The sequence below is a fragment of the Mytilus californianus genome, unplaced genomic scaffold (assembly GCF_021869535.1).
Source record: "Mytilus californianus isolate M0D057914Y unplaced genomic scaffold, xbMytCali1.0.p SCAF_13, whole genome shotgun sequence".
NCBI classification, from domain to species: domain Eukaryota; kingdom Metazoa; phylum Mollusca; class Bivalvia; order Mytilida; family Mytilidae; genus Mytilus; species Mytilus californianus.
The window spans coordinates 27,335,380-27,350,619 of record NW_026262615.1 but is presented as its reverse complement, the minus strand read 5'-3'; the positions used below and the strand labels follow the sequence as shown (position 1 = coordinate 27,350,619).

Sequence of the window (15,240 nt, the reverse complement as noted above, 5' to 3'; positions counted from 1 at the left end):
ACATTGCACAAGATAACATCTTTTGATATTTCTATGACTTTGCTATATGCAAATAAACTCTAATGTACTATTCATCCCAACCGTTTGAAAAAAGGGGCGATTAAATATTTGGACATCTGTATAGCTACCTGTCTATTGTTGAAGACTGTATGTTAACCTTTGAATAGATGTTTTTTTGAGTTTCTGTCTCATTGTCATTCATTCAAAATCATATTTTATTTATATTTAACAAAAATCCTATTTTGATCATATTCATTAATAGACCACAATTATCATTATTATACAATATTGCAAGCTCTAAATCTCCACAAGTTGTCTTATTCTTCGGATTGCTTCCTTCTTTATATTTTCTTAATTACCTTATCGAAGATATTATGATGTATTTTGGTTCTTCTTTATACAAGAATTAGAAATCTAGAGACTTTATATACTGTAAACAGTCTAAGTCCCTCTTCTTGTACAATAATATAAAACTGTTGGACTTCCCAACCATGTATATTGTATTCCGTGTACGTATTTTGAAGACGGATCAAAAGAATTAATCAACCTGAATTTTATTTTGCAGAATAGGCACAAAAGTAACACATCATGTTTAAGTAGAGAACAATACTAATATGCCACTAATTCCTGCAATCCATATTCCGAAGCCAACATAATCAAGATGCTTGATTTGTTACTGACAATATTTTTGCTGCATTTGATTATTTTTATTAAAACAGTCGTCATTTCTAGAGGAACCTTCATTGTTTCAGGGCCTGAGTGTCCTAAAATTTCCTTTATAGAGGGTTGCTGTACAAGGAAGCTCATTTATTAAGGGTTCTTAATGTTAAAAGTGAAATAATCTCTTCAAATGTTTGACAGACGCCGTCATTTTTTGCTTAACCATATTTCATATCAATGTGTCATGTACAACAAGAAGTAGGCCACCAGTGGTGTCGAACCCCGCATGCGGTAAATACGTTTGACTCTGATCTTAATTGACCAGGATTGTTAGTTTTTCCCGCGGAAGGTGGTTGGTGCTCTTCGGACACTGTGGCACTCCGATTTTTTCCGCTTATAAAAACAAGACACAAAGATGTAACCAAAGGTGCTGAAAGTTGCGTTAAACACCACCAATCAATCATTAACCAGTGGCGGAGGAATTTCTTACTCTTCTATACGATCTGTTTTAAGTTTTCAGTCGAAATTGTTTTTTTTTTCGTCTTTTTTCTCCTGAAAATATTGATGTCAGACTTGTGTGGTTTTTTCTGATACCTTGGAATCTTTTTACTCACATCCTATTACGTTACCAGCTATCAACATTGCCCATACAATAGGACCTGTGTTCCTGATTGCCAATAACACATTTGTTTTTCCTATTGTGTACTGCAAACGTTTGTTTGTGTCTCTGATTGCCATTGCAATACGATGTATTTTGTAATCGTGTTCAAAAGATTTTTGATCTGTGTTACCTATTGCATCTGCTGATCCTATAGACGAGAAAAAGGTTCGTTATCTATTGTACAAGTCTTGTACCACTAACTTGTAAAAAAAGATAAAAAGTTCATGTAGGTGTTAATTTTTTTCGAATTACCTAAGAAATAATTCATACGGGCTTGACTTATACTGATTTTACCACGGGTTGGCCCTTTATGCTAAATATGTTACCACGAGCGATAGCAAGGGGTAAAATATCTCCATAAAGTGCAAACCCGTGGTAAAATGAGTATAAATTCAAGCCCACATGAATTATTTCCATTCTAATAGGACAAATACGGAAATTCTTTTGGATCAAAGCGCTCTAGGTGAAGGCAAAAACCGTTCCAGTAATTAGACATACTATTAATATTGACGTTAAAGAACGGATAAAAACTGAACAAGTGACATGCTTAAACTATTTACAATAACGTATTTAGATAAGTTTTGATGAATCTTACTTGTATGTAAAAAAATTAACTTTTAACAAGTTTTATTATCGTTTGTTTGTGTTTCCTTGTTTTGATGACTTTCAGTTTCATAACCCTGCATTTTCCCGTAAAATGCTTATATTCTTACGTCATTGTTCAATGACGTAATTTATACCGATTGACATTGGGTAGCTCATTCATAAAAAAGCATATGACGTGGGAGTATGATCGGAACAGCCCAAATAAACTGACATACAATATATTCATATTTTACCACGGGTTTGTACTCAAAGCGTTTGAATAATAATTTTCTACCCCAAGAAAAGATTACCTTAACTATATTTGGCCAAAAATTTCGGAATTTGGTCTCTCAATGCTCTTTAACTTCGTACTTTATTTGGCCTTATTAACTTTTTTGATTCGAGCGTCATTGCTGGGTCTTTTGTAGACGAAACGAGCGTCTGGCGAACAAAATTTTAATCCTGGTATATATAATGAGTTTTTTTACCAGAGAAGTTACGAAATTGAATGTTATCTATTAAACAGTTTAAATAAATTGATCACGGAAAAAATTCACAAAGAAAACCTAAATATATTTGTATTGTACACACTCAGGAAGAATTTCAAGCACAGACGCTTTGTAAAACGCGGAAATTTAAGATTTACATTGATGTAGAGAAAGTATAGGTATTTTTGTTCTTATAGTGTAGTTTTAAATCACATACAACAAATAAGCATTATCGACCGAGCACATTTATTTACAACTACAAAAAATTACATAAATAAACATTGGAAGAGGTTAACATTTCTGAGTAATGATTATGTAAGTATGTATTATTATATATGCATGATACCGTACTACAAACAGCGAGAGCAGATGGCATGGAATCAATCGGAAACCATAAATCGAACAGCAACAGACAACACAATGACCGGAAGAATGGAACCGAAAAGATAAACAATTTTCTGCGACACTAAAAATAAGAATGATCATGAATCAAAACAGAAAGAAGAAGTGAGTTCAGGTGCTCCGAAAATGTACAAAACTAAAAATATATCCAATAATTATATTTACTATGATGATTATAATGATGAACAAAGGGATATTAGAGCTAAAATTCAAGTCATTTCCTTCGAAATATTTGCGGACGCTAACATCAATTGGTTGACAATTATAACTGCGTCACATGTGATTGAGAGGCCTTTTATAGCTAACGGTATTGGTGTTGTTCAATATCAAAGACCATAAAGTCACCTTTTGTAGAATCCTTGTTTGTCTGTTTGTTCAATGATTGATATATCGGGTCGTCTCATTTACAATAACATCATGTTTCCTTTAAATCAAAATCTTCCAATATCTGCTACTTTTAAATTATTATCTTTCCGTACTCTAAATTTGCCGATAGCTTTTCCGTATGCAGTGAACTTAACCACGAGACCTCTCGTTAGTTCTTTGGCAACCGCACAGTGCAAGTGCAAGAAAAAATCATGTTCGAAGAAAACATAAACAAACATTGAAGTTAGATAGCGTCATTTGATTCTGAAAGAAAAAAATTATTTCACTAAATTATTTAACAAATGTTATGACAAAATGTAATTAACGAATAGAAACGCAAGGGAAATAAAGAAAAATATCGCTCTATTGCATGTCATTCATCTCACTTATTTTCACGTGCTCCATGATTCTATGTTTGTGTTGGTTGTTTATTAAGATCACGTTTGGTTAACGTTAGCCTGGGATCCTGCCGCACTGCTCGACAGTAGAGGCATGCGGAATACAACGAAATGTATCCGTTTTTGAATGTCAGAATGATTAATCGTGAGATTGCATCATTTTTGACGCATGGCGGGGAATATTTACACTGCCACGAATCAATTGAAAACTATTATTAGATTCTTCAACAATACAAATTCCAGAAAAATATAGCAATTATAATCCATACATTATTGATTTACACCGTGAATCACTAGTTAATTAACGATCCGATCGATATATTCATTGTTTATAAACACGCACATACGCAGTAATTCAGTCTGTTCAGCGCTGAAAAATGACATGAGGATTGCATTACGCCTGGCCGAACTGACGCGAAGAGGAAGTTTGACCAGGATGCCGGGCTAGGTTAACGTCGGCAATAAAACACGAAAGTTAATTAGTAGGGTAATTTTTCACTAAATGGATTCTTTTTTTGTCGATTATATGTTATGGATTCGTAATAAATCGTCCATATAGGACTTAGTTTAGTATTTCTATATATATTTTATATATATATATATATATATGAATAAGTCTAAATTGAAAACAACGTTCAAACCTATGATGGCGTTGGATAAAAACCGCAATTTTTATACGTGTGCATGCAAAACAAATTTCTTGGTAGAGAAGTCTAAATACAGCACAAACAACATTTTCCAAACGACCAAAAAAGTGAAAAAGTACGTGTTGTATATTAAAGCAAAACGCATTTGACTAACAGGTCGAACAACGGGTGTTCTTAAACCCTGCTGACTGCCAAATAAACGGATCACAAGATGTAACAAAATGGATCTTTATTATTAATTTAATACCAATATATAAATACTCGGCCACCTAAACTGAACTAAAAATTCAGCTTTCGGTGGCATGGTGTTACCTTTCCTAGTGGCCTACCTTTCCAACGAGGAAAGGTGACACTAGGCCATCGAAAGCTGAATTTTTAGTTCAGTCTAGGTGGCCGAGTGGTCTAGAGCGATGGACACAGTGCAGGCGGTGTTGTCTCGATATCTCAATTGCGTGAGTTCGAATCCCGGCGAGGGAAGAAAGAAAATTTGCTTCAGCAAATTTGCAGATTTAACAGTTGTGCTGATATTTATAGTAATAAGAATATAATATGTGTTTTCAGCCGTGTATCACCTTCACTGGTGATCCAATGGATGGATCTGTCGTAGAGTTGTCACTTGTTTAGACGTACTTATTATATATATAGATATACATGCATTGGTTCAAACATATCCCTAAGATTATAATTTCGAGAATATCATTCCAATGTTCCATATGACTTTAATTTATACGAATATATTTTTACTAAAAAAATGTGATTTTGAGTGAGTTTTTTTAATTCATTTATAAATTTGGTATTTATCTTACAGGGGTAATCGGTGTAATCTGTTCTTAACAGTCATACTTTTCTTTCTCCAAAAGGGTATATACTGTTTTGATCGCACACATTCAGTTCAGTGCCATTTCGATGAAAGATGTACATGCATAGTTTATCAAATGCATGTAAAGGTCGACTGTTCAGGGAAAAATATTACAGATATTCCAGCTTTACCTGAAAATATCAGCCGTTTGAATCTTCAACACAACAGTATAAGCGAAATTCAAGCCAATACATTCTTACAATCAAACAAGCTCATAGGTTTAGATCTTTCGTTTAATGAAATATCTAGTTTGATGCCACAAGCCTTTATCGGACTAATAAGTTTGTTGTACCTGAATCTAGACCATAACAAATTGAACTATAGTGAGGTTACATTACCAAAAGGCGTTTTTAAACCTCTCGTTTCTCTTACACATCTTAGTATAAAGTTTAACATTGATCAAACCGATTTGACCAGTAGTTGTTTTAACTTACCCTCTGAAACAATAGCAGATTTATTAATGCTTGAGACAATAGAACTCGATGCCTCTTCTAAGACTGCGAAGCATTTTGGAGAGGGATTTTCACATTTACTTAATCTTCATTTCTTATACATTGGACAATCATTTGTGCTGCAAATGTTAAACAGCACTTTCGAATTTATGACTTCGCTTCGTAGAATTTTCGTCAAATGTGCTAAAATAGAAGTAGGCGAAGGATCTTTTGCTAAACTAAAGCAACTTAATCTATTATCTGTAGAACATGATAGCATCTTTAAGTTGAACTTTATTGAATTTATCCAATTCGTTAATCAATTAAGAACTATTGAAACCTTCATATTAACCAATGCCTTGATAAGTGATTCAATGTCCCTTTTCCCGTGGGACATTGTTAACCTTGTTTGTCGCAATACACCTTTGCGGGAATTATATATAACCCATAACGGACGCTATGAGTGGGATTTCCCGAAATATCCAACATCGCCATCACCAAGACTTAAAGTAGTTGATTTTTCATACAGCAAATTTGTAAACTTCGGTTTAAATCTAACGAATGTTAGGAAGCTTATATTACGTTACAATACACTTGGAAAATACTTTGCCAATAACGGATATATGAAATCAAATGAAAGTAGGATAGAACATATAGATTTATCATACAACTCCATCTACAAGTTGTATTATCCGATATTTCATGGACAGCCTAATTTACAGAATATCGATTTAAGTGGTAATTTGCTACGGGAAATTTCATTCGACTTGTCATACTCACTAAGTCTGGAGTCTTTGAATCTGTCTGGAAATTATATTATGCTTTTTCCTGAAGCAACAATGAGGAACTTAGACACAATATCAAAATACAGGAAACTTACAGTAGATCTGAGTCACAATGACCTCCAGTGCAGTTGCTCTGCTTTATCGTTTTTGTTATGGATAAGAAATGGACCGGTTCATTTTCATCAATTTGAACACTACAAATGCTCTACATCTGCTGAGTCATTAGAGTATCGAACAGTGCATGATGCAACGACGCATTTACAAAAGGAATGCATAAACACGAGCCATGTTCTCGCTGAAGCTTCATCCTTGCTTATTATAATGCTCGGTATCATTATAGGAGCAATAGTATATAGGCAAAGATGGAAACTACGTTACATGTTTTACTCTGCTAAGAGTAAATACAAAAAATACAAAGCCGTCGCAGATGTAATCGAGTACACCTACGATGCATTTATATCCTATTCAGAAGACGACAGATCATTTGTGTTGACCGATTTTATTGAAAAACTTGAGAAAGAAGAGAATCTTAGTTTGTGTATCAATCATCGCGACTTTGTTCCTGGAGATGATATAACTGACAATATTATAAATGCTATTCAAAAAAGTAGAAAAACAATTTGTATTATAAGTAAATCATTCTTTGACTCATACTATTGTATGTTTGAATTTAACATGGCCAGAATGGAAGGAATACATTCAAGAAATGGATTGAATGTTATATTCCTGGTTCTTTACAAGCACGTGAGGTCAAAGGATATACCCTTAGTGATTTATGAACTCATACAGAATCAGTCATACATAGAGTATCCTGATGATCCACAAGACACTGATAATTTCTGGGCGAAGGTCAAAGAAGCCGTTTGCGTATAAATGCTTTTTATATATTTGAACAGAATAGCTATATAACTCCAATTAAGTAATGATGATGCTGATTATTAGTGAACTTTACATGCTATATTAAAAATAAATGAAAAATGTTCCCTTACTTTTAAATACAGTAAGATATGTTAGTAAACATTTGATATTTATTATCCTGTTTCTTGTAAAAAAGATAAAGAATTATAAAGATGTTTCAATTTTTTTTTTTTTCATATACTATGTACATTTGCTATTACAATTACATATTTTTAGTACAGTAACAATATAACTGACAATAAATTATCGCGACAGTGTAGTTCACCAGTGTGATAATCTAGCATATTGGTTAGGAACACAAATCAAGACAACAAATTAAAACTGAGGGAATTGCATAAGTTACAAAAAAAAAAAAAAAAAAAAGTAAAATAATAAAAATACTGAACTCCAAGGACAATTCAAAACGGAAAGTCCCTTTTCAAATAACAAAATCAAAAGCTCAAAAAGGAGCGAAACCGGGTACATGGACATGGTAAGCGTCTCCTGCTATGCATGCAACTCAAGCCATGCGAATACACACTCAATCAAAATGTCACAATCGGAAACATGCCGCACTCGGTAAAATTAGACAACTATTCTATTATCTAACGATCTAAGACTTCGAAAACATGTCGCTTGTGAGTTCCGATACATAGATATCGTTTCGGGCCACTAGGTCATGAAGGCGACCATAATACTAACATGTATATCGTCGTCGTCCTCGTAACCCTGTTGGAGTGTAAGGATCACACACTGCTTATTTAGTCCGTATGGTGTGAACAAGCACGAGCGCAAAGTATCAATTGAGATATGTATACGCCATATGAGAAATATCTTAAATTGGAATTTAAGAACTTTTTATGGTGTTTTTTTTTATTGTCTTTGAGAAAGTTTGACAAACAAGTCGGCCAGTAGTGGTGCACAGTTAGTTTCCATTGGAATAACGACTTTCTACTGAAATATCAATTGCACCAAAATCATTAAATATGTTGTAGATCAAAAAGTCAAGCATTTTGATTATATCATCTTCGGTGTATTTGTTTCGGAAATCAGAGTGGTTCTTCACAAAGTAAGATAACGTAAGACAGATCTACAGAAAAACAATTGAAGACTTTACGTTACGTTGTTGATAAATAAATAAGAAAAATACCCTCACAACGACAAATTTAGGTTATACGAATTCGCATCAAAATTGATTATAAGTGTTGCGGAATGGTAGTGGCATATCAAATGTATCTGGCGATCGAGTTGAATAAAGAGTCAATTCAGTCAAATTCGACGCCGGTTATACATTTGTAAAACATGAAACACTGACGTGGGAAGACACCTCTAAATGGAAATTAAAAAATATTTATTTAGTAAGACAACCAAAAACCTATCACTTTTTTCTATTATTCACGTGCACGTGCTAGTAATCATTGAACAACGTGGTTTGTATATAATGATCTGTTGTGATTTAGACTTGAGTTGTTAAGCATGATTTATTTTGTAACTAGTAAGTCAAATATGTTTCAAAAAAGTGAAATATTGGAGCATAATTTTATTTGTAACTTTTTGGATTTTGTTATCATTAACACATGCCATTAATTCCCCTGGACGAATGCAGTTTGTACTTACATAGGTCTTCCGGAGTCTACTTAAAGATTCCAACGATACTTAGGGGTATTGTATAACAGAGGAAATTTGAATAAAAAGATTGATCAATTCAAAAATGAATTTCGTGCGACTGAAGCGCTTCTCTTGATTTACCTTCAACAGGAACGCTCAAATCAAAACGTTTGATAGCCAGGGGTATATAATTATGTGGAATCGTTAGGTTCTATTTGATAGCCAGGGGTAAATAATTATGTGGAATTGTTAGGTTCTATTTGATTGCCAGGGGTATATAATTATGTGGAATCGTTAGGTTCTATTTGATAGCCAGGGGTATATAATTATGTGGAATCATTAGGGTCTATTTGATAGCCAGGGGTATATAATTATGTGGAATCGTTAGGTTCTATTTGATAGCCAGGGCTATATAATTATGTGGAATCGTTAGGTTCTATTTGATAGCCAGGGGTATATAATTATGTGCAATCGTTAGGTTCTATTTGATAGCCAGGGGTATATAATTATGTGGAATCGTTAGGTTCTATTTGATAGCCAGGGGGTAAATAATTATGTGGAATCGTTAGGTTCTATTTGATAGCTAGGGGTATATAATTATGTGGAATCGTTAGGGTCTATTTGATAGCCAGGGGTATATAATTATGTGGAATCGTTAGGTTCTATTTGATAGCCAGGGGTATATAATTATGTGGAATTGTTAGGTTCTATTTGATAGCCAGGGGGGAAATAATTATGTGGAATCGTTAGGTTCTATTTTATAGCCAGGGGTATATAATTATGTGGAATCGTTAGTGTCTATTTGATAGCCAGGGGGTAAATAATTATGTGGAATCGTTAGGTTCTACTTGATAGCCAGGGGTATATAATTATGTGGAATCGTTAGGTTCTTTTTGATAGCCAGGGGTATATAACTATGTGGAATCGTTAGGTTCTATTTGATAGCCAGGGGTATATATTTATGTGGAATCGTTAGGGTCTATTTGATAGCCAGGGGTATATAATTATGTGGAATCGTTAGGTTCTTTTTGATAGCCAGGGGTATATAATTATGTGGAATCGTTAGGTTCTATTTGATAGCCAGGGGTATATATTTATGTGGAATCGTTAGGGTCTATTTGATAGCTAGGGGTATATAATTATGTGGAATCGTTAGGGTCTATGTGATAGCTAGGGGTATATAATTATGTGGAATCCTTAGGTTCTATTTGATAGCTAGGGGTATATAATTATGTGAAATCGTTAGGGTCTATTTGATAGCCAGGGGTATATAATTATGTGGAATAGTTAGGTTCTATTTGATAGCCAGGGGTATATAATTATGTGGAATCGTTAGGTTCTATTTGATAGCCAAGGGTATATAATTATGTGGAATCGTTAGGTTCTATTTGATAGCCAGGGATATATAATTATGTGGAATCGTTAGGTTCTATTTGATAGCCAGGGGTATATAATTATGTGGAATCGTTAGGTTCTATTTGATAGCCAGGGGTATATAATTATGTGGAATCGTTAGGTTCTATTTGATAGCCAGGGGGTAAATAATTATGTGGAATCGTTAGGTTCTATTTGATAGCTAGGGGTATATAATTATGTGGAATCGTAAGGGTCTATTTGATAGCCAGGGGTATATAATTATGTGGAATCGTTAGGTTCTATTTGATAGCCAGGGGTATATAATTATGTGGAATTGTTAGGTTCTATTTGATAGCCAGGGGGGGAAATAATTATGTGGAATCGTTAGGTTCTATTTGATAGCCAGGGGTATATAATTATGTGGAATCGTTAGTGTCTATTTGATAGCCAGGGGGTTAAATAATTATGTGGAAGCGTTAGGTTCTACTTGATAGCCAGGGGTATATAATTATGTGGAATCGTTAGGTTCTTTTTGATAGCCAGGGGTATATAACTATGTGGAATCGTTAGGTTCTATTTGATAGCCAGGGGTATATATTCATGTGGAATCGTTAGGGTCTATTTGATAGCAAGGGGTATATAATTATGTGGAATCGTTAGGGTCTATTTGATAGCCTGGGGTATATAATTATGTGGAATCGTTAGGTTCTTTTTGATAGCCAGGGGTATATAATTATGTGGAATCGTTAGGTTCTATTTGATAGCCAGGGGTATATATTTATGTGGAATCGTTAGGGTCTATTTGATAGCCAGGGGTATATAATTATGTGGAATCGTTAGGGTCTATTTGATAGCTAGGGGTATATAATTATGTGGAATCGTTAGGTTCTATTTGATAGCCAGGGGTATATAATTATGTGAAATCGTTAGGGTCTATTTGATAGCCAGGGGTATATAATTATGTGGAATCGTTAGGTTCTATTTGATAGCCAGGGGTTTATAATTATGTGGAATCGTTAGGTTCTATTTGATAGCCAGGGGTATATAATTATGTGGAATCGTTAGGTTCTATTTGATAGCCAGGGGTATATAATTATGTGGAATCGTTAGGTTCTATTTGATAGCCAGGGTATATAATTATGTGGAATCGTTAGGTTCTATTTGATAGCCAGGGGTATATAATTATGTGGAATCGTTAGGTTCTATTTGATAGCCAGGGGTATATAATTATGTGGAATCGTTAGGTTTTATATGATAGCCAGGGGTATATAATTATGTGGAATCGTTAGGGTCTATTTGATAGCCAGGGGTATATAATTATGTGGAATCGTTAGGTTCTATTTGATAGCCATTTGATAGCCAGGGGTATATAATTATGTGGAATCGTTAGGGTCTATTTGATAGCCAGGGGTATATAATTATGTGGAATCGTTAGGGTCTATTTGATAGCCAGGGGTATATAATTATGTGGAATCGTTAGGGTCTATTTGATAGCTAGGGGGTAAATAATTATGTGGAATCGTTAGCGTCTATTTGATAGCCAGGGGTATATAATTATGTGGAATTGTTAGGTTCTATTTGATAGCCAGGGGTATATAATTATGTGAAATCGTTAGGGTCTATTTGATAGCCAGGGGTATATAATTATGTGGAATCGTTAGGTTCTATTTGATAGCCAGGGGTATATAATTATGTGGAATCGTTAGGGTCTCTTTGATAGCCAGGGGTATATAATTATGTGGAATCGTTAGGGTCTATTTGATAGCCAGCGGTATATAATTATGTGGAATCGTTAGGTTCTATTTGATAGCCAGGGGTATATAATTATGTGGAATCGTTAGGTTCTATTTGATAGCCAGGGGTATATAATTATGTGGAATCGTTAGGTTCTATTTGATAACCAGGGGTATATAATTATGTGGAATCGTTAGGTTCTATTTGATAGCCAGGGGTATATAATTATGTGGAATCGTTAGGGTCTATTTGATAGCCAGGGGTATATAATTATGTGGAATCGTTAGGGTCTATTTGATAGCCAGGGGTAAATAATTATGTGGAATCGTTAGGTTCTATTTGATAGCCAGGGGTATATAATTATGTGGAATCGTTAGGTTCTATTTGACCAAAATGAACTAGAAAAGAATAGCAAAAATCAGCTTATGTCAACCCTAGTTTCTCTTTTACTTCTGACTGAATATTTGATTAAAAACTGATAATTTTACTCCTTTAACTATCTAGCGAATACGAAGCTAACCTATAACTGTGCTGTGATAAAATTAGAGAAAATGTGGGCTATTTGTTAGTAGGAAGGTAAAATTAAGCCGGTTACACAAAGATAGGAAACACATTATATCTGATATGTTAAAAAAATCCTTATAGATACCGATTATTGAAATTAGAACGCTAAACGATATTTTCGTATATATACAAGACTCATCGTAGGCGATAACGTCAACAATAAATTACCGATGATCAAATCGAGTAAAGCTATTAAGATATACAAATCAAGAATGATGACTTTCAATCGGAGCGTGACCAGATTGGTGAACAGGGTAAGGGTCTACTGTTATACATGCATAATCTGCCATGAGGATCCATACTAGTCAAAATAATACGATATAGGGATTATGACACAATTGAGCGAACAGATAAGACGATCTTGAGATCTATAACTGCGAAAAAGTTGGTATTGCAAAATCATCTTCAAAGTTTAAGGGAATTGAAAACTAAAAATTCCAAATACTCATTCCTAACATGGTTTAGGCCAACTATTCCTAGTAGTAGAAAAACCTTGAGTGTTTCAAATCATTCGGAACTGGTATGAACGGTAAATTAGAAGAACATGATCAAATCAATGGTATTTTGTGTCCACACTGAAGTGCTTACAATAATATATAATATTAATTAATGTTATTTTTATGAATATGAGGAAATATTTATATGAAAGTGCTTTAACTTCCATGTCTGAGTTAGTTTCATGTGATAAATATCACTTGTAAAATGTCAATAGGTTGCAACAGCTCAATCATTTGTTTACATTTTACCTGCGTCTTTTTTTTTACTTTTTTTTAAGATTTTACTCAGGATAAAATCTTTGAAGGCGATTGATTCATTGATTGAACGATAAAGATTTGAATTGTTTTTAAATGAAAGCTTATCCATTTAAAAAATTCAAGAAAATTAAATTCATATTTGTAGAAGATATTTATTTCAATATATATGTTACCGTAAAAATTAGAATCCAGCAGGATACAGAATCTTCCTAGTACAAATTTCAATATCTACTAGTAGAAATCAGAATTCTAATTGGTACTTATTAAAATCCAGTACAAATCAGAATTACAATAGGTACTGGAAGAAATTGGGATATCCATCCAGATTTTGCTAGGAGGATGCTGGATGGTACTATATATATATATATGTGCAGACGGTGTTGTCACGATATCCCAATAGCATCAGTTCGAATCCCGGCAAGGGAAGAACAAAAATTTGCTTCGCCTTTTCTGTTTGTACTGTTTTCGGAGACCCAAAAGGTTGGCCAAGGGCCGACAGACTTGCTCGTGAAAGTTTTTGAATAAGAAAGTTAAGGACAGTTTCCCCAGAGTGCATTAATGAAAAAAACATAAAATGAGTCCCTGCCATCACTTGTTTCCTGTAACTCAGGCATCAGTACAGGACTCTCACAGTTTTAAGGAATTTATTCCTCCTCCCAAACGTCAATATTGAAAAAAATTACCAGCGTATTGATTCGTGATAATTTGTATGACGTTCAAGATTATTATTTCAGTTCGATCACCACATGTCAATATAATAATATTTGACATCTTACTGATGAAGGATATTAGATATCCGAAATATTTAATATTTGTTCATGATTTTACTAATTTTTTGGGGGATGTTGTACCCTTTTAGACATGCTATATATATTTATATATATATAAATTTCAAGTAGATATAAATGATTATATCAATGCCACTATATCAATAATATATATAAAAAATCTGGAAAAAGACATGAACTGTTCTGAAAAGAATTTAGAATGGTTTGTGAACGACCATTTTGATATTCTCGGAATGGTGGGATTGTTTAAAAAGAACTTAGTATACAACTATTTCCTATATCTTATCGTTTTTGTTACATGTGTTACGAATGAGAAATGGACCGGTGCATTTTCCTCAATTTGCACATTACAAATGCACTAATTCAGGTGAGTCATTTGAGTGTCGAATATTGAACGATGCAAGAATGCATTTGGAAAAGGAATGTATAAATACAAGCAATGTTCTCGCTGGAGCTTCATCCTTGCTTATTATAATACCTGGTATCATTACGAAATGGTCAAGGTACGAAATGACTACATGTAACTACCATCAAATTTAGTAGGTCAGTAACTACCAAAGCAAATGTCAAATATTTAATCTTATGTTAATAACAGGATACTATCCAACTTAATGAGATCACCACCAGTTTTTGAGTGAAACAAGGAGACAGTTTCAGTCCTATACCCTTCAACTTATTAATAAATGATATGGTTAAAAATGTTGACAATGAAGATTCAAAACCCATGTGAATATTTCTTTCGTTTGCTGATAATCTTATCATTTTAACCGAATGCAGTAGGATCTTCAGACTAAGACTAAGTTAAATAATGACTGTCCAGCAAAAAACTACAAAATTGGATCCATACATTGTATAATGGAAAACATTACATGAATGTTAATGCACCTTTAGAAAGAATAATGGAAATCTGAGTGCAAGCTTAACAGATTTAGACCAAAAAGCTAAGAAAGCTCTTGTTCAATAAAAACTCATGCAGCTTTTTGGGCCAATTTCCCTGTAAATGTGTCCTGTTTTCTCTCTGATTCTCTTATTAAACCAATTTTGACATATAATGCAGACATATCATACATGGATACATATCATTCTTGTTATAAAGCGAAAGGCAGATTAAAATCCTAAAACAAAGATGGCTTTAATTTCCATAAAAAAAAACAAGACTACTTTTGAAAAGGTTCGTGTTAATTTCTTTAGATATATTCTAAGTACAAAAAAGGGGTTAAAGATGAACTTGATAGAACAGCTAATAGAAAATATAT

At 33.6% G+C, this 15,240-nt stretch overlaps 1 protein-coding gene across 1 annotated transcript; it reads left to right on the top strand.

Annotated features, from left to right (window-relative positions):
* Positions 1 to 5,018: 5,018 nt before the first annotated feature.
* On the top strand, positions 5,019 to 7,365 carry LOC127723455 (toll-like receptor 4). Its single transcript, XM_052230099.1, has one exon. The coding sequence runs from the start codon at positions 5,143 to 5,145 to the stop codon at positions 7,153 to 7,155; it is 2,013 nt and encodes a 670-aa protein (XP_052086059.1). The 5' UTR covers positions 5,019 to 5,142; the 3' UTR covers positions 7,156 to 7,365.
* The last annotated feature ends 7,875 nt before the right edge of the window (positions 7,366 to 15,240 follow it).

Excerpts from the sequence above, each read along its gene's own strand:
- LOC127723455 (XM_052230099.1), top strand. The coding sequence starts at position 5,143 with ATGCATGTAAAGGTCGACTGTTCAGGGAAAAATATTACAGATATTCCA.